This window comes from Ascaphus truei, chromosome 14 (genome assembly GCF_040206685.1).
Source record: "Ascaphus truei isolate aAscTru1 chromosome 14, aAscTru1.hap1, whole genome shotgun sequence".
NCBI lineage: Eukaryota > Metazoa > Chordata > Amphibia > Anura > Ascaphidae > Ascaphus > Ascaphus truei.
The window spans coordinates 50,494,532-50,515,158 of record NC_134496.1 but is presented as its reverse complement, the minus strand read 5'-3'; the positions used below and the strand labels follow the sequence as shown (position 1 = coordinate 50,515,158).

Here is a 20,627-nt window from a genome sequence, read left to right as displayed (position 1 = left end):
CGCCGAGAGGTCACTGACCTGAACAGGATGAAGCCGAGAGACTCCACAGCGGCTCTTCTCACATCGTCATTCACATCACTCACCTAGAAACGAGGGAGAGGCGTTAGGGGGAGGGGGCCACTGCAGGGGAGAGGAGGGCCACTGCAGGGGAGAGGAGGGCCACTGCAGGGGAGAGAGGAGGGCCACTGCAGAGGAGAGGAGGGCCACTGCAGGGGAGAGAGGAGGGCCACTGCAGGGGAGAGGAGGGCCACTGCAGGGGAGAGGAAGGCCACTGCAGGGGATAGAGGGGGCCACTGCAGGGGAGAGGAAGGCCACTGCAGGGGAGAGGAGGGCCACTGCAGGGGAGAGAGGGGGCCACTGCAGGGGAGAGAGGGGGCCACTGCAGGGGAGAGAGGGGGCCACTGCAGGGGAGAGAGGGGGCCACTGCAGGGGAGAGAGGGGGCCACTGCAGGGGAGAGGAGGGTCACTGCAGGGGAGAGAGGGGGCCACTGCAGGGGAGAGAGGGGGCCACTGCAGGGGAGAGAGGGGGCCACTGCAGGGGAGAGAGGGGGCCACTGCAGGGGAGAGAGGAGGGTCACTGCAGGGGAGAGGAGGGTCACTGCAGGGGAGAGAGGGGGCCACTGCAGGGGAGAGAGGGGGCCACTGCAGGGGAGAGAGGGGGCCACTGCAGGGGAGAGAGGGGGCCACTGCAGGGGAGAGAGGGGGCCACTGCAGGGGAGAGAGGGTGCCACTGCAGGGGAGAGAGGGTGCCACTGCAGGGGAGAGAGGGGGCCACTGCAGGGGAGAGAGGGGGCCACTGCAGGGGAGAGAGGGGGCCACTGCAGGGGAGAGAGGGGCCACTGCAGGGGAGAGAGGGGGCCACTGCAGGGGAGAGGGCCACTGCAGGGGGGAGGCTCCGCGCCACACACAACCATAAAACACATCAATATTTTTAGTGCGCAGACTACCAAGCAAAGAGAATGTACCATGTATACCCTCAGTATATGCATGTATACCCTCAGTATATGCATGTATACCCTCAGTATATGCATGTATACCCTCAGTATATGCATGTATACCCTCAGTATATGCATGTATACCCTCAGTATATGCATGTATACCCTCAGTATATGCATGTATACCCTCAGTATATTCATTTATATACTTTTATATGCAGTATATGCATGTATACCCTCAGTATATGCATGTATACCCTCAGTATATGCATGTATACCCTCAGTATATGCATGTATACCCTCAGTATATGCATGTATACCCTCAGTATATGCATGTATACCCTCAGTATATGCATGTATACCCTCAGTATATGCATTTATACCCTCAGTATATGCATGTATACCCTCAGTATATGCATGTATACCCTCAGTATATGCATGTATACCCTCAGTATATGCATGTATACCCTCAGTATATGCATGTATACCCTCAGTATATGCATTTATACCCTCAGTATATGCATGTATACCCTCAGTATATGCATGTATACCCTCAGTATATGCATGTATACCCTCAGTATATGCATTTATACCCTCAGTATATGCATGTATGTGTACAGAGCTCATACCTCACCACCTCACCCCTTCCCCCATACTCACAGCGCTGACGCCCCTCCCCACCATACTCACAGCGCTGCCGCCCCTCCCCCATAACTCTCAGCGCTGCTGCCCCTCCCCCATACTCACAGCGCTGCCGCCCCTCCCACCCCTCATACTCCGCACCCCCACACCCCCCCCGTCATACTCACAGCCACATGCAGCAGCCTGCGGATGGCCTTGTTATTCCCGGAGCCGCAGTACGCCATTGCCACGGTGTACATCCCGGAGCGGCGCAATATCGGGTCCTGAGGAGGGAGAAACATGAGCAACGCGGCATCATCAGAACGGCACCGTTCTGCGGGAAGGCCGGTAACGCAGCGCAGAGAGGAGATACAGATACATCCATCCATAAGGAAACAGATAGCGCCAAATATCGGTAACGCAGTGCAGGGAGGAGATACAGATACATCCATCCATAAGGAAACAGATAGCGCCAAATATCGGTAACGCAGCGCAGAGAGGAGATACAGATACATCCATCCATAAGGAAACAGATAGCGCCAAATATCGGTAACTAAACATGTGGAAACACGGAGAGAATGGATCCCAAATACTGGGGGAGGATATTCTAATATGTGAACAAGTGACTGTGCTAAAAGAACATCGTTATCCTACGGATATTAGATATAAAGATATTGCAGGGAAGTGAGAATAGGGGAATAAGGATTCTATATTCTTAGTATAAGAACTCTCTCAAATCGATAAACCCATCAAAACAGATCTATATAAAGTTCCAATAACCAGTTCAATTGTAGAGGAAAAGTTGAGGGGTCTCCTAACCACCTCTGTGTGCATTTAGGACCTAATAAATGACCCGCTGCTATTTTTGTGCTGTGCAAGTATTATAAATCACTTGTGATACATACACACACGTATATATGTACTGTATATACACACATCCAAGTTGCACTGTAGAGCAAAATACACAGAGAGAGAGAGAGAGAGAGAGAGAGATATTTATATATATATATATAGATATAGAGATATATATATATCTCTATATCTATATATACATACATCTGTAACACAGCGGGGATATATATATATATGTTCCGTGAGAGAGCACGCCAGCCCAGCCACACTCTCTCTCCCCCCCAGTGAGTGCACCCTCCCCATCAGCGAGCGCCGCCCAGTTAGTAACCACACCACGAGTGTCTCCGTGGCCACGTTGCTATACATGTGACCGTCACGCTGCGTCCCACGCTCCCCTCGCGTCTCAGTGCGCTCTCACCTTGTCTCTGCAGAGACTCTCAATCAGCGCGTCTGCCTCCTCCATGCGGCCGTACATGACAAGGGCGATGCCCACTGCGAGCCCCCGCAGGATCTTCTCGTGCTGCGTCTCCTGCGCGTAGCTCACCATGTCCTCTATGGCATGTGCGTTCTTGGATCCCAGCATCACCAGGCCCAGCGCCAGGCCCGCAGCCTCCCCTGATGGACACAAGAGTCAGTGTGCGGCCCCAGCGAGTCCTACACATTGGGGGGAGGGGTGTGCCCTACAGGTGCTATACCCGCCAACATACACCCTGCTCGTAATAAAGGACTGCAACTTTAAAGATGGCTGCCAAGAAATCGCAAAGCAGGTGGCCTCTATTTCATAAGAGGGAGTATCAGCATTGTAACGCACGCTTACAAGCAAACAGGGACAAATTAAGAATGGAGATCCATTACCCAAATCTTGCAACCACGTGGAAGGCTTCACGCTAACACAGTAAATAAAAAGTGAAATCATCCTCACCGGTGACCGCATCGTCCTGGTACAGGTTGGTTTTCAGCAGGTCGTAAACGTCCTGCCGCGCTGTGCCCATGGCAGCCAAACCCAAGCCAAGGCAACCGCCGTGACGCACGATCTGACGGGAGACAGAACCGGGGAAACATCAGCCACAGAAGACACGCTGTGCCCACGTTTCCATCAGTCCCCTCCAAAGCAGCAGTGCCACGCAGTCACCCACTGTTACACTTGGTGGGCAACAAACCAAAGAACTCCTTGCCCAGGTACTGGCCAAGCTGGGGCACCGGATTACAGAACCATGACCTCATTTTCAGAAGCAGGGGGTCTCCGGAGCGGAACTCTCTGGGGACCCCCGGCTTCCAAGATACTTCCATCTGAAGGTGCTGGCGGCAGCAACCGCAGCTGGCCACACAATATGGCCACTAAAAAGGGGCCAATAAGAGGCTGCGATGTCATCCCTTGGGGCTTCCTGTTAGTTGGCATGATACAAGACCTTTAAACATACTGCAAGATATAGTGGCAGCACATTTACATGCAGATCGAAGAGCAGGGGGTACTGGAAGTAATGTTAAACGTGTGTTTGACCCTGTTCCTGCCACTTACACCCCCTCTGTGTGAGGTCTGGTAATCCAGTTGACCTTCCTGATATAATATAACACTGTATTTATCCGCCGTCGGCTTATGCTGCGGAAATCTGAGCCGTAGACATGTACAGCTAGAACTCCCCCCCCAGGCCCGATACATAGACACGATATGATGAAAGAGCAGGAAGAAGACCCCAGCCCGGAATACCAGAGGCCCTTCATCAGGACCCCACTAATCTGGAGAGCATTTGGTCGGAGGCCGCTCACACAACGCGGCCTACTTGGTGGGTGATTATTACAGGGAACCACCAAGTCTTACATCGTTGCTCGCGTTCTTCAGCTGGTTCAGCAGGTAGTCTATGATGTCGCCCCCATGGTTGGCATGAATGAGCCCCAGGGCGTAGAGGCCACCTCCCTCCTGGTATGCGGAGCCGGGGGACGTGTCCTTGGGTAGGTAAGTTGCCATGAGTTGGAGCGCCTCCTTCTCGTGTCCCTGAGAGGGAAACAGAGGTGGAATTAATAGCCGGCCAGAGCTGCTCTGCCCAAGGGCCTAGTTATAGGGGGGCCTAGTTATAGGGGAGCCGACGAGACGAGGAGAAAGACATGCATACGGGGAATTAATATGGGATCTGCAGCGCAGGGACACATCGATATATGGTCATGGGAGGACACATCGATATATGGTCATGGGAGGACACATCGATATATGGTCATGGGAGGACACATCGATATATGGTCATGGGAGGACACATCGATATATGGTCATGGGAGGACACATCGATATATGGTCATGGGAGGACACATCGATATATGGTCATGGGAGGACACATCGATATATGGTCATGGGAGGACACATCGATATATGGTCATGGGAGGACACATCGATATATGGTCATGGGAGGACACATCGATATATGGTCATGGGAGGACACATCGATATATGGTCATGGGAGGACACATCGATATATGGTCATGGGAGGACACATCGATATATGGTCATGGGAGGACACATCGATATATGGTCATGGGAGGACACATCGATATATGGTCATGGGAGGACACATCGATATATGGTCATGGGAGGACACATCGATATATGGTCATGGGAGGACACATCGATATATGGTCATGGGAGGACACATCGATATATGGTCATGGGAGGACACATCGATATATGGTCATGGGAGGACACATCGATATATGGTCATGGGAGGACACATCGATATATGGTCATGGGAGGACACATCGATATATGGTCATGGGAGGACACATCGATATATGGTCATGGGAGGACACATCGATATATGGTCATGGGAGGACACATCGATATATGGTCATGGGAGGACACATCGATATATGGTCATGGGAGGACACATCGATATATGGTCATGGGAGGACACATCGATATATGGTCATGGGAGGACACATCGATATATGGTCATGGGAGGACACATCGATATATGGTCATGGGAGGACACATCGATATATGGTCATGGGAGGACACATCAATATATATGGTCATGGGAGGACACATCGATATATGGTCATGGGAGGACACATCGATATATGGTCATGGGAGGACACATCGATATATGGTCATGGGAGGACACATCGATATATGGTCATGGGAGGACACATCGATATATGGTCATGGGAGGACACATCGATATATGGTCATGGGAGGACACATCGATATATGGTCATGGGAGGACACATCGATATATGGTCATGGGAGGACACATCGATATATGGTCATGGGAGGACACATCGATATATGGTCATGGGAGGACACATCGATATATGGTCATGGGAGGACACATCGATATATGGTCATGGGAGGACACATCGATATATGGTCATGGGAGGACACATCGATATATGGTCATGGGAGGACACATCGATATATGGTCATGGGAGGACACATCGATATATGGTCATGGGAGGACACATCGATATATGGTCATGGGAGGACACATCGATATATGGTCATGGGAGGACACATCGATATATGGTCATGGGAGGACACATCGATATATGGTCATGGGAGGACACATCGATATATGGTCATGGGAGGACACATCGATATATGGTCATGGGAGGACACATCGATATATGGTCATGGGAGGACACATCGATATATGGTCATGGGAGGACACATCGATATATGGTCATGGGAGGACACATCGATATATGGTCATGGGAGGACACATCGATATATGGTCATGGGAGGACACATCGATATATGGTCATGGGAGGACACATCGATATATGGTCATGGGAGGACACATCGATATATGGTCATGGGAGGACACATCGATATATGGTCATGGGAGGACACATCGATATATGGTCATGGGAGGACACATCGATATATGGTCATGGGAGGGCACATCCATATATGGTCATGGGAGGGCACATCGATATATGGTCATGGGAGGACACATCGATATATGGTCATGGGAGGGCACATCGATATATGGTCATGGGAGGACACATCGATATATGGTCATGGGAGGACACAGATGGTACACGCGCCTACTTAATTTACAGGTGGGGAACAGGGACCCAAACGCTGCTGTTATAGCTCAGAGGACCCCCTGTTACCGAGATACTGGCCAGTGACATTACCACGTTTAAATCTTCCAGTGGAAACAATGGCGGACAAATCTCGAGCCAATAGGAAGCTGCAACATCTGTCGTTGCTTCCTATTGGACAACTATTTAAATCCCCAGGAAGGGGATAACTTCCCTAGTAAGCACATCGGGAATCGGGGGGGGGGGGTCTACAGAGCTAAAAATAACAGAGCCGCTCCGGAGGACCCCACCTCCGGGATCAATCCTGTAGAATAAAGGGGGGCTTTTAAGGGTGGGCTGCATTCCTGTGGGAAAGTCAGTTTCCAGCCCATGCTAGGCAGCTGTGTCTGCGAAATGTTATTATAATAGGAAACGATTATTCTGCCCTGAAGCGAGCGGCTAATGTCCGATTGTTACATGTGAGATACAAGGAAAGGAGGGAGAGGGGCCGGTATCCCACCTTGTGGATGACTCCCAGACTGGCAGTCGCTGTGAACTTTGCCCAGTTTGTGGCTCTGGCCAACCACTCCAAGTTATCTCTGAGGACGAGAGGAGAGACGTGTAAGTTACAGTCACACCAAGCACAGGGGGGCCGGGGAGAAGGGGAGACGTGTAAGTTACAGTCACACCAAGCACAGGGGGGCCGGGGAGAAGGGGAGACGTGTAAGTTACAGTCACACCAAGCACAGGGGGGCCGGGGAGAAGGGGAGACGTGTAAGTTACAGTCACACCAAGCACAGGGGGGCCGGGGAGAAGGGGAGACGTGTAAGATACAGTCACACCAAGCACAGGGGGGCCGGGGAGGGGAGACGTGTAAGATACAGTCACACCAAGCACAGGGGGGCCGGGGAGAAGGGGAGACGTGTAAGCTACAGTCACACCAAGCACAGGGGGGCCGGGGAGAAGGGGAGACGTGTAAGATACAGTCACACCAAGCACAGGGGGGCCGGGGAGAAGGGGAGACGTGTAAGTTACAGTCACACCAAGCACAGGGGGGCCGGGGAGAAGGGGAGACGTGTAAGCTACAGTCACACCAAGCACAGGGGGGCCGGGGAGAAGGGGAGACGTGTAAGCTACAGTCACACCAAGCACAGGGGGGCCGGGGAGAAGGGGAGACGTGTAAGATACAGTCACACCAAGCACAGGGGGGCCGGGGAGGGGAGACGTGTAAGTTACAGTCACACCAAGCACAGGGGGGCCGGGGAGAAGGGGAGACGTGTAAGTTACAGTCACACCAAGCACAGGGGGGCCGGGGAGGGGAGACGTGTAAGTTACAGTCACACCAAGCACAGGGGGGCCGGGGAGAAGGGGAGACGTGTAAGTTACAGTCACACCAAGCACAGGGGGGCCGGGGAGAGGAGAGACGTGTAAGTTACAGTCACACCATGCACAGGGGGGCCGGGGAGGGGAGACGTGTAAGTTACAGTCACACCAAGCACAGGGGGGCCGGGGAGACGTGTAAGTTACAGTCACACCAAGCACAGGGGGGCCGGGGAGAAGGGGAGACGTGTAAGTTACAGTCACACCAAGCACAGGGGGGCCGGGGAGAAGGGGAGACGTGTAAGTTACAGTCACACCAAGCACAGGGGGGCCGGGGAGGGGAGACGTGTAAGCTACAGTCACACCAAGCACAGGGGGGCCGGGGAGGGGAGACGTGTAAGTTACAGTCACACCAAGCACAGGGGGGCCGGGGAGACGTGTAAGTTACAGTCACACCAAGCACAGGGGGGCCGGGGAGAAGGGGAGACGTGTAAGTTACAGTCACACCAAGCACAGGGGTGCCGGGGAGGGGAGACGTGTAAGTTACAGTCACACCAAGCACAGGGGGGCCGGGGAGGAGGGGAGACGTGTAAGTTACAGTCACACCAAGCACAGGGGGGCCGGGGAGAAGGGGAGACGTGTAAGTTACAGTCACACCAAGCACAGGGGGGCCAGGGAGAAGGGGAGACGTGTAAGCTACAGTCACACCAAGCACAGGGGGGCCGGGGAGGGGAGACGTGTAAGTTACAGTCACACCATGCACAGGGGGGCCGGGGAGGGGAGACGTGTAAGTTACAGTCACACCAAGCACAGGGGGGCCGGGGAGACGTGTAAGTTACAGTCACACCAAGCACAGGGGGGCCGGGGAGAAGGGGAGACGTGTAAGTTACAGTCACACCAAGCACAGGGGGGCCGGAGAGAGGAGAGACGTGTAAGTTACAGTCACACCATGCACAGGGGGGCCGGGGAGGGGAGACGTGTAAGTTACAGTCACACCAAGCACAGGGGGGCCGGGGAGACGTGTAAGTTACAGTCACACCAAGCACAGGGGGGCCGGGGAGAAGGGGAGACGTGTAAGTTACAGTCACACCAAGCACAGGGGGGCCGGGGAGACGTGTAAGTTACAGTCACACCAAGCACAGGGGGGCCGGGGAGGGGAGACGTGTAAGCTACAGTCACACCAAGCACAGGGGGGCCGGGGAGGGGAGACGTGTAAGTTACAGTCACACCAAGCACAGGGGTGCCGGGGAGGGGAGACGTGTAAGTTACAGTCACACCAAGCACAGGGGGGCCGGGGAGAAGGGGAGACGTGTAAGCTACAGTCACACCAAGCACAGGGGGGCCGGGGAGGGGAGACGTGTAAGTTACAGTCACACCATGCACAGGGGGGCCGGGGAGGGGAGACGTGTAAGTTACAGTCACACCAAGCACAGGGGGGCCGGGGAGACGTGTAAGTTACAGTCACACCAAGCACAGGGGGGCCGGGGAGAAGGGGAGACGTGTAAGTTACAGTCACACCAAGCACAGGGGGGCCGGGGAGACGTGTAAGTTACAGTCACACCAAGCACAGGGGGGCCGGGGAGGGGAGACGTGTAAGCTACAGTCACACCAAGCACAGGGGGGCCGGGGAGGGGAGACGTGTAAGTTACAGTCACACCAAGCACAGGGGGGCCGGGGAGGGGAGACGTGTAAGTTACAGTCACACCAAGCACAGGGGGGCCGGGGAGGGGAGACGTGTAAGCTACAGTCACACCAAGCACAGGGGGGCCGGGGAGGGGAGACGTGTAAGCTACAGTCACACCAAGCACAGGGGGGCCGGGGAGAAGGGGAGACGTGTAAGTTACAGTCACACCAAGCACAGGGGGGCCGGGGAGAAGGGGAGACGTGTAAGTTACAGTCACACCAAGCACAGGGGGGCCGGGGAGAAGGGGAGACGTGTAAGTTACAGTCACACCAAGCACAGGGGGGCCGGGGAGAAGGAGAGACGTGTAAGTTACAGTCACACCAAGCACAGGGGGGCCGGGGAGAAGGGGAGACGTGTAAGTTACAGTCACACCAAGCACAGGGGGGCCGGGGAGACGTGTAAGTTACAGTCACACCAAGCACAGGGGGGCCGGGGAGGGGAGACGAGACGTGTAAGTTACAGTCACACCAAGCACAGGGGGGCCGGGGAGAAGGGGAGACGTGTAAGTTACAGTCACACCAAGCACAGGGGGGCCGGGGAGGGGAGACGTGTAAGTTACAGTCACACCAAGCACAGGGGGGCCGGGGAGAAGGGGAGACGTGTAAGTTACAGTCACACCAAGCACAGGGGGGCCGGGGAGACGTGTAAGTTACAGTCACACCAAGCACAGGGGGGCCGGGGAGAAGGGGAGACGTGTAAGTTACAGTCACACCAAGCACAGGGGGGCCGGGGAGAAGGGGAGACGTGTAAGTTACAGTCACACCAAGCACAGGGGGGCCGGGGAGGGGAGACGTGTAAGTTACAGTCATACCAAGCACAGGGGGGCCGGGGAGGGGAGACGTGTAAGTTACAGTCACACCAAGCACAGGGGGGCCGGGGAGAAGGGGAGACGTGTAAGTTACAGTCACACCAAGCACAGGGGGGCCGGGGAGACGTGTAAGTTACAGTCACACCAAGCACAGGGGGGCCGGGGAGAGGGGAGACGTGTAAGTTACAGTCACACCAAGCACAGGGGGGCCGGGGAGGGGAGACGTGTAAGCTACAGTCACACCAAGCACAGGGGGGCCGGGGAGACGTGCAAGTTACAGTCACACCAAGCACAGGGGGGCCGGGGAGGAGGGGAGACGTGTAAGTTACAGTCACACCAAGCACAGGGGGGCCGGGGAGAAGGGCTGTGTTCATTGCTACAACTAGGATTGGGGTGGCCAATTCCAGTCCTCGAGGGCCACAACAGGTCAGGTTTTCAGGATATCCCCGCTTCAGCACAGGTGGCACTATCAGTGGCTCAGTGAGGACTAGGAAGAGTCCTGATATTTCACACGTGGGGGCAGGTGGCTTCTTGGTGACAATGGTAAGATTGATATTTAGTGATGTCAGGATGTGACCTCGGTCTCTCCATCACGTACAGGTCCCAGGATTACAGAATGAAAGCCCCTGCCACCTGAACGTACATTCTTGTTGCTGCAGGACTTTAACAAGTATTTTTCTGCTTCCTACAGGGATTGTCGTCCTTATACTGTAGCGCTCTAGATTTGATGTCAATTAGTAAACTTTTGACCACTTCTAAACGGGCTGCATATTCCTCTCAAAGAATTAATGGGGATTATTAAAGTTTGCTTAATATTGGCCACTTATATCTGGGAATAAAACAGAAGATTGAATAGATTTCCTTTGATCTTAGGGTTTCAAGAAGTATTTTACCTTTAAACAAATGAAAAGATCCCTTGGGAGCTAATTCATATGTCTCAAACCGGTCAGCAACCCTGCTTGTCACCATTATATCTTAGTATACAGTGCTTCCACTGCAGCGAGGGATTCTGGGAAATACCATGCACATGAGCACGTCACCTTTTGCTTCAAATCCATTTTCACATGGAACACTATAAACTTATTCCTGCCGTATTACACAGGTTTTCAGCACAGCCGGGGTTAAAGTGCAGAGCCAGTAAACCTTTAAACAAAAGCTTCTGTTTGCTCTCCCGTTGCCCCCTAATTCTGTTTGGCATGAAGGAATGTAGCAGGACTTATCCCTGTGCCCCGCTGCAGCGATAGGATGGGGAGCAGAGCCGGCGGGGGACTTACCGGAGGAACTGATCGCTGGTCGTGCCGCAGTGCATGAAGGAATTTGCTATGACAGTGGCCGTGTGACACACAGAATTCCTCACCGCGTCCTACAGGAAGAAGAAGGGTCCCCGTCACTCAGCAGCGAGAACATCAGCAGCAGGTACAGCCCTCCTGTCACACCACCCCCATCTTTAACCCATTAACGGCCAGAGAGCAGCTGTGCCGCTCAACATCTGCTACTGAAATGACTGACACAGACTTATGAGCTTGTTCCGCAGGGACCGCTGCTGCCCCCCCCCCCACCCGCAGCCCTCCCCACACCTGTGCCACGGGGACACCTGCTGCCCCCCCCCTCCCCACCAGTCATGAACCACGGAGAAGGAATAACTCACCTTGGTGTTTTTGAGGATCATCAGGTCTGTGTTATTGTTCCGTATTAAAAATTGCAGATGTAACTCTATGGCCATCTCCCCGCTAAGAATCTTTATCATCTTGGAGATCTGATCCTTTGGCTCCGGGATCTGCACACAACAAAAAAGCCAACCGATGAGGGGGCCGGGTAAGGGGGGCAGGGGGTGAGGGGTGAGGAGGGGGGGGGGGGTGAGGAGGGGGGGACAGGGAGGGTGAGGTCTGTATTGGGACAGCAGGTAGTGTGACAAAGCGATAAATCAGAATGTCATATCTCTGGAAATGAACATCCGGCGGCACAGAAAAGTAACTGCTACAATATCCGGCTCCCACGCCTGCTCCCGTCACACGGATACGGAGCGGCACAATATCCGGCTCCCACGCCTGCTCCCGTCACACGGATACGGAGCGGCACAATATCCGGCTCCCACGCCTGCTCCCGTCACACGGATACGGAGCGGCACAATATCTGGCTCCCACGCCTGCTCCTGTCACACGGATACGGAGCGGCACAATATCTGGCTCCCACGCCTGCTCCCGTCACACGGATACGGAGCGGCACAATATCCGGCTCCCACGCCTGCTCCCGTCACACGGATACGGAGCGGCACAATATCCGGCTCCCACGCCTGCTCCCGTCACACGGATACGGAGCGGCACAATATCCGGCTCCCACGCCTGCTCCTGTCACACGGATACGGAGCGGCACAATATCTGGCTCCCACGCCTGCTCCCGTCACACGGATACGGAGCGGCACAATATCCGGCTCCCACGCCTGCTCCCGTCACACGGATACGGAGCGGCACAATATCCGGCTCCCACGCCTGCTCCCGTCACACGGATACGGAGCGGCACAATATCCGGCTCCCACGCCTGCTCCTGTCACACGGATACAGAGCGGCACAATATCCGGCTCCCACGCCTGCTCCTGTCACATGGATACAGAGCGGCACAATACCCGGCTCCCACGCCTGCTCCTGTAACACGGATACGGAGCGGCACAATATCCGGCTCCCACGCCTGCTCCCATCACACGGATACGGAGCGGCACAATATCCGGCTCCCACGCCTGCTCCCGTCACACGGATACGGAGCGGCACAATATCTGGCTCCCACGCCTGCTCCTGTCACACGGATACAGAGCGGCACAATATCCGGCTCCCATGCCTGCTCCTGTCACACGGATACAGAGCGGCACAATATCCGGCTCCCACGCCTGCTCCCGTCACACGGATACGGAGCGGCACAATATCCGGCTCCCACGCCTGCTCCCGTCACACGGACACGGAGCGGCACAATATCTGGCTCCCACGCCTGCTCCTGTCACACGGATACGGAGCGGCACAATATCCGGCTCCCACGCCTGCTCCTGTCACACGGAGCGGCACAATATCCAGCTCCCATGCCTGCTCCTGTCACACGGATACGGAGCGGCACAATATCCGGCTCCCACGCCTGCTCCCGTCACACGGATACGGAGCGGCACAATATCCGGCTCCCACGCCTGCTCCTGTCACACGGATACAGAGCGGCACAATATCCGGCTCCCACGCCTGCTCCTGTCACACGGATACGGAGCGGCACAATATCCGGCTCCCACGCCTGCTCCTGTCACACGGATACGGAGCGGCACAATATCCGGCTCCCACGCCTGCTCCCGTCACACGGATACGGAGCGGCACAATATCCGGCTCCCACGCCTGCTCCTGTCACACGGATACAGAGCGGCACAATATCCGGCTCCCATGCCTGCTCCTGTCACACGGATACAGAGCGGCACAATATCCGGCTCCCACGCCTGCTCCCGTCACACGGATACGGAGCGGCACAATATCCGGCTCCCACGCCTGCTCCCGTCACACGGACACGGAGCGGCACAATATCTGGCTCCCACGCCTGCTCCTGTCACACGGATACGGAGCGGCACAATATCCGGCTCCCACGCCTGCTCCTGTCACACGGAGCGGCACAATATCCAGCTCCCATGCCTGCTCCTGTCACACGGATACGGAGCGGCACAATATCCGGCTCCCACGCCTGCTCCCGTCACACGGATACGGAGCGGCACAATATCCGGCTCCCACGCCTGCTCCTGTCACACGGATACAGAGCGGCACAATATCCGGCTCCCACGCCTGCTCCTGTCACACGGATACGGAGCGGCACAATATCCGGCTCCCACGCCTGCTCCTGTCACACGGATACGGAGCGGCACAATATCCGGCTCCCACGCCTGCTCCTGTCACACGGATACGGAGCGGCACAGTATCCGGCTCCCACGCCTGCTCCCGTCACACGGATATGGAGCGGCACAATATCCGGCTCCCACGCCTGCTCCTGTCACACGGATACGGAGCGGCACAATATATTGGCTCCCACACCTGCTCCCGTCACACGGAAATAGAAAAAGGTAAGGATCGAATATCCAACCGCTCCGTAAAAAGAATATAGGCACTCACCAGCAAAAAGGGGTTAAAAATCAACTTTAATAAACTACATAAAAAACAAAGAAACAAACAGTACTAACTACTCTCCCATGCGTTTCACGCCCATTGTGGTGCTTTCTCCTGGAGAAAGCGCCACAGTGGGCGTGGGAGAGTAGTTAGTACTGTTTGTTTCTTTGTTTTTTTATGTAGTTTATTAAAGTTGATTTTTAACCCCTTTTTGCTGGTGAGTGCCTATATTCTTTTTACGGAGCGGTTGGATATTCGATCCTTACCTTTTTCTATTTCCGTTTGAAAGGATCTGTTTCACCACCGGAGGCCAAACAGGAGACGCCTCTGGCAGCGTTAGGGCAGCAGCTGGAAGGAGGGGGATTAAGGCGGTGTTTCATTGTGAGTAGAGGGTACTCCACACCGGGCATAGCCGGGTCTAGGGGGACTTAGTGATCGTATATCACAACTATCTGTCCCTACTGTGTTCCCCTCTCGTTACCCCCAGTAATCCGCAATTATTCTGTTACTGCATAGCCCTTTAATCCTAATTTTCCGGTGTCAACTCCCTTTATTATATTATATATTTATGCTTCAAAGGCATTATTGCTAGATCTCCGGGAGCTTGTACACGTTTTTTTTCTGTGTCCTGTCACACGGATACAGAACCATCCCAAGGGCTCGGCCATGAGCTCTGAATGCGAGTTACGCCAGATACTTCTGGGAGCGATTAATTGGCAGCGTGTGGAGAACTGACACTAAGTCGCAGGGGGCTCCCAAATATACAGGGTGAATTCATTTGTCCCCAGCTCAGTTTCGTAAAAGGAGTCTCCCAAAGGCTTCCTGCCGAGCTATCTGCCAGCAAAGTAAACCCAGAACTGCCGGCTCCCACACCGGTGAAACGTCATATTGCCCGAATGGTTAGACCACAGGGCGAGGTCCGTGCCTGTCCCGAGAACCCACTCACCGCCTCCGCAGACTTGATGCTTGCTGAGCTCCCAGCCTTGTCCTCAGCTTCCATGGCCTCACTGTGCGACAGAATAAACGCGCCATGATTATAACGCAGCCGGGAGCAGCATACTATACATTATACAGAATAAACGCGCCATGATTATAACGCAGCCGGGAGCAGCATACTATACATTATACAGAATAAACGCGCCATGATTATAACGCAGCCGGGAGCAGCATACTATACATTATACAGAATAAACGCGCCATGATTATAACGCAGCCGGGAGCAGCATACTATACATTATACAGAATAAACGCGCCATGATTATAACGCAGCCGGGAGCAGCATACTATACATTATACAGAATTATAACGCAGCCAGGAGCAGCATACTATACATTATACAGAATTATAACGCAGCCAGGAGCAGCATACTATACATTATACAGAATTATACCGCAGCCGGGAGCAGCATACTATACATTATACAGAATTATACCGCAGCCGGGAGCAGCATACTATACATTATACAGAATTACAAGACAGCCGTTAATAAAATATCCAATAATGAATACAAAGCTACAGCCACCACCGCACACAACCAGAAAGTGATTTGCAGCACTGAGCAGGAGGCAGTGACGCCTTTATATATAATGGTCACTCAATGTACTCCCTTTTCTTTGCCCATTCCTGTATGTCCCTCTGAATCCCCCCTGTAAGTCTCCTGGGCCCCCCCAGGATGACAAACACTGCCCTCAGAGTAAGTGCGACGAGAGATCCGCATCCAAGAGATAAACAAGACAATAGTACAGCCTGGCAGGGGGGTCCCACCTGTCCTTCTCTGCCACTGGGACTGTGCCAGTGCTGGTGGAGCCCGGCACAGACGTGATCGGGGTGCCAACGGTGCGCAGATTCTGTATGACGGATGAGAGGAACTGCTGGCTGGCGCTCTCGTACAGGTCGAAGCAGATCTGATACGCCATGAGCAAGTTCTCTTCCTTCACCAGCTTCTCCAGGATGTCACTCACAGCTTGGGGATCGTCCAGGAAGATCAGGCACTGGGGGGGGGGGGGGAAGGGTGAGACAGACACGTGAGAAACCCTGTAGTACTGAGAGATGGAGAGAAGCAGTTCTGGATCTTCTCTACTGGCCTCTGAAGTGGGAAATCACTAGACTCAACCTCACCACAGTTCAGTCTTTGGAAAGGAAACTATAAACTAAATAATAGCTGTGACTGTTCTGCTGTGTCTCTTATAGTAAGGAGAGGGCGCAGTGGTTAGAGTCCTGAATAAACACATTTGTGGGTTTGATAATGGCCTGGACGAATCACTTATCACCAACACATTAAATATGCTAATTAGCGCCTGCAGCAGGGTCACAGGGCCCCTACCTGTACAAGAGGTCTCCATAGCTCACCTGGCACACGTTGATGAAGTCTGGTTTCTCCAGGTTCATGTAGATTTTGACAAGGACCCGGAGTACTTTGTTCCTGAACTGCTTGTTCTGCATCAGGGACATGCAGACCTTCAGGCTGTACGCCAGCATCCCAGGAACATCGTTCTGCAACAGGAAGGAGACGGCATCAGGTGAGATAACAGAGCGGAGGTCAACAGGACGACGCTCTGCTGGGACGCAGCCCAGGGACCCCCGCAGGAGTGTGAAATATACACCCCCTATTCAAAATGCTGCGAGTCAGCGTTCCCTGTGCAGGGGGAAGAGCTCAGCTCCATTCAAATAAATGGGACAGACATCTCCAGTGCAGGGAAGTCTCTTTACAGCATACTGAATAAGGATCATGCTGAGGAGCCCACGGGTCTCACCGACTCCAGGATGGTTTTCTGGAAGACGTCCAGTCGGCGGGTCTCCAGCGCAATGCCGATGGCCTGTTTGTACTTGTGATCGTCCAGGCAGCGCTGGAACATTTTGTTCACGATCCCCTCCAGGCGCTGGTCCACCGGCTTCTCCTCGGAATCGGGGAGCTCGGCGTTCTCCACGCACTGCTTGGTGTAGTGGTCGATGCATTTGGCTGCAGACAGGAGATAAACAACGGGTGATGTGACGGGGTCCTACACGGAGTTGGGAACTCTGGGTATTCTTTTAACATGCGATTTCGGGTCTCGTCTTTATGCTGCAGCAGTTTGGGGGGATACAGACTGACTACATTATAAGTGAAAGTGTAGTCAGAGCTAATCTTTGGGAACCCGAATCACTAAGACCCCCGAGCCTGCTCGTCCCCCCACAAGCAGACAAGGATGATCGTGGCCCTATTACAGTAGTTCCACCCAACCAAGGGTGACAGATAAAAGACGTGAAACAACGAACAGAACGTGCTGGGTCCAGATTGAGCTGAGACGGTGCTGAGAGATCGGTCTCCCCCTTGCCCCATCTTACCTATAATGGTCTCCACATATTCAGAGTTGTCGTTGACATTAAACAGGTCCCCGGCACCCAGAGCGTAGTTTAGAGACTCTTCAAATGCTCCCAGGTGATAAAACACTTTGGAGGCCACAAGGGCGGCGAACTGTCTGCTCCTGAAACTTTCATCTTCGTAAAGCACCTCGCTGCAAGGCGTAGGGACACGGGGTTAACGCGGAGCTGCCAAACACACTCAAGCCATTTATATAGCACAGAACATATTACAGGTGAAAGGGAATACACTATAAATAAGTAAACGGAAAAGTTATGAAGCCGAGTTTGACAAAATAAAGTCCCCATGAGCACGTCAGGCTCTCCCCTCACACACGTATGTAACAGGCTTACATTTTATCCACAGACTCCGAGATCTCTGCCCAGAAGTCATTGACGACGGCATTCAATTTGTGTAGGGCGAATTCCTGTAAGAAAGGGCGGGAATTATGATCTGCCAGTACCAACGTATTACTGGACTACTCAGGAACCAAACCAGTGAAACCAGGAGCCATGCATGGCACGGCCCGCCCGCAGAGAGGGGGATAAAACAAGCACAGGGGGTGATACATTCTGAACTATTAAACCATACACACAATTCTCATACAGGGATATGCTCTCAACTGAGATACATTACAAATCCGACATCCATAGAAAACCGTTATGTATTTTCTTAAGTGCATCTAATATTCTTACAATATTATTAACAAAGAAACTGCAGAATAAAAAACAAGGAAGACCAGAGTCTGGGCATCCATTCTTACTTGTTCTAATTCACTTATTAAAGGAGCATTATTTATTTATTTTCCATAGGCTTGTAGCAGGGGCTCTCAGGAGCTGAACGCCATTAATGTAATTCCAGGGACACTTACCTCCGTATCGGCAGCGTCTGCTGCGGCTGAGCTAGCTGGGTTATAGAAAGTGCTAAGCTCCCGCGTCACACGGGCCAATAGGAAGCCTCACTGGATGACGTCACTGCTTCCTATTGGCCCGTTGGAGCTTTGAAAAGCGGCCATAACGTGATCCCCGCTAACCAAGCAAAGTGGCTACCCCCTAGAGAGGTATCTCCTGAAGCAGGGGGTCCCCGGAGCTGAAATTAATGGGGTTCAGCTCCAGAGACCCCCTGCTTCAATTTTGTGTGAAAAAATTAAATAAATTAAAAAAACGCTTGGATTGCCGCTTGAAATCAAATATACAGCTGGGATAAGAGCAGGACACAAATGACACCTGCATGCAATGCCGTACCTTAAGCTGGGGTTCATCTTCATCCAGAAGGGAAAGAATTCCAGCTGTAGAAATATTAGAGATTACATTCGACATTGTATTGTGGTGCTATTTGACTACAGTTCTTGAGGTCCTTCAGCTAAAAAGCCAACAGTGTGTGCGCAGCATTCATTATAACTAGGGATTACAGAAATTATTCTCTTATTGAATGAATAACAGCCCTGCGGCGTGACGGGCGCAAATCCCACGGCCCTGCGACGTGACGCGCGCAACCCCCACGGTGCTGCGGCGTGACGCGCGCAAACCCCACGGCCCTGCGGCGTGACGCATGCAATCCCCACGGTGTGACGGGCGCAAATCCCATGGCCCTGCGGCGTGACTCGCTCAAACCCCACGGGCCTTCGACGTGACACGCGCAAACCACACGACACAGCGGCGTGACGCGCGCAAACCACACGGCACAGCGGCGTGACGCGCGCAACCCCCACGGCACAGCGGTGTGACGCGCGCAACCCTCACGGGCCTGGGGCAGCAACACATAATCGAGTCCCAATCAGCCGCAGTCACTAATCCAACAGAAAAAGGGAAGTATCAGAGTTTTGCATTTTGATTGTGGGCATGGGCGGGATAAAGGGCCAGCCAGTCCAGGCTCGAAACGTCACCCGCTATGGAACGCTGACCCTCTTGATTATGTACAATGTTCTATAATGTGTCCATGTTTACATTATGCAGCTCTGTTATACTTGGATAGTAAGCTCTTCAGGGCAGGGATTTCCTTTCTTATTATCTGATCTATAAGTCCCTGTATTGTATTGTCTCTCTTGTAAAGCGCAGAGTACACTGTGGACACTATATAAAGATATCCATACAAGATTAAGTATTGTGTTTCTGCATCTGCTTTATGAATATTTTACCTTTTGGCATCACATCCGCCTATTAAAACATTTTACTGTGTGAGATACCAATTACATCCCCATATTACTACATCTGCCTCATAATTACACCCCCCCCCCCCCAGTATTATATCTGCCCCCAGTATTATATCTGCCCCCAGTATTACATCCCCTCACAGTATTATCTGCCCCTATAATTAAATCTCCCCATTACTATATCTGCCCCATAACAACATCTCTCCATTACTAAAGCTGCCCCATAACAACATCTCCCCATTACTATATCTGCCCCATAATTACATCCCCTCCCAGTATTATCTGCCCCTATAATAACATCCCACCATTACTATATCTGCCCCATAATAACATCCCCTCTCAGTATTATCTGCCCCATAATTACATCCCCTCCCAGAATTATCTGCCCCATAACTACACCCTCCGGGGACAATGCGCAGGGAGAGGCCCCGCACCTCCGCATTGTGCGATACATATATAGCTGACCCTACTATACACATCCCGCCCAGTCACTGCGGCCCGGCCCGTGACTCAGCGGGAAGCGACCCGGGAGCAGTGACTCAGCGGCTCCCCCGGCCTCACTCCCAGGCCCCGGGGTATCCCGGTCCTCTCTCCCCGCCCCGTCTCTCCAAGCCCAGGGCCTCCCTCCCGCCCTCCCTCCCGCCCTGCGCTCCCCGGGGCTCTCACCGGCTGAGGTAATCATGGCTCCGCTCTCTGTGATCCCGGCAAGTTCCTGCGTCACTCTGCTGCGACGGACACCTCCTCCTCACAGCACGGCAGCGCGGATCAATAGGCGTCATCATT

General features: G+C 53.5%; 1 protein-coding gene across 2 annotated transcripts in view; it reads right to left on the bottom strand.

The window, feature by feature from the left end:
- Window positions 1-20,627, bottom strand: part of PSMD1 (proteasome 26S subunit, non-ATPase 1) — a 76,183-nt gene extending 55,556 nt beyond the window's left edge. Inside the window, exons 1-16 of one of the 2 annotated variants that reach the window (XM_075570949.1) lie at window positions 20,511-20,627; window positions 18,937-18,980; window positions 18,046-18,119; window positions 17,677-17,846; window positions 17,106-17,311; window positions 16,702-16,845; window positions 16,117-16,343; window positions 15,299-15,359; window positions 11,883-12,011; window positions 11,509-11,597; window positions 6,943-7,021; window positions 4,228-4,401; window positions 3,331-3,442; window positions 2,827-3,023; window positions 1,745-1,840; window positions 19-83 (exon numbers count right to left, since the gene is read on the bottom strand). In XM_075570949.1, coding sequence (XP_075427064.1) covers window positions 19-83; window positions 1,745-1,840; window positions 2,827-3,023; window positions 3,331-3,442; window positions 4,228-4,401; window positions 6,943-7,021; window positions 11,509-11,597; window positions 11,883-12,011; window positions 15,299-15,359; window positions 16,117-16,343; window positions 16,702-16,845; window positions 17,106-17,311; window positions 17,677-17,846; window positions 18,046-18,119; window positions 18,937-18,980; window positions 20,511-20,526 — 1,883 coding nt within the window. In that variant the 5' untranslated portion in view covers window positions 20,527-20,627. Of the gene's footprint in view, window positions 1-18; window positions 84-1,744; window positions 1,841-2,826; window positions 3,024-3,330; window positions 3,443-4,227; window positions 4,402-6,942; window positions 7,022-11,508; window positions 11,598-11,882; window positions 12,012-15,298; window positions 15,360-16,116; window positions 16,344-16,701; window positions 16,846-17,105; window positions 17,312-17,676; window positions 17,847-18,045; window positions 18,120-18,936; window positions 18,981-19,829; window positions 19,855-20,510 lie in introns of those variants that run through there. The other variant, XM_075570950.1, reaches the window with a different exon arrangement.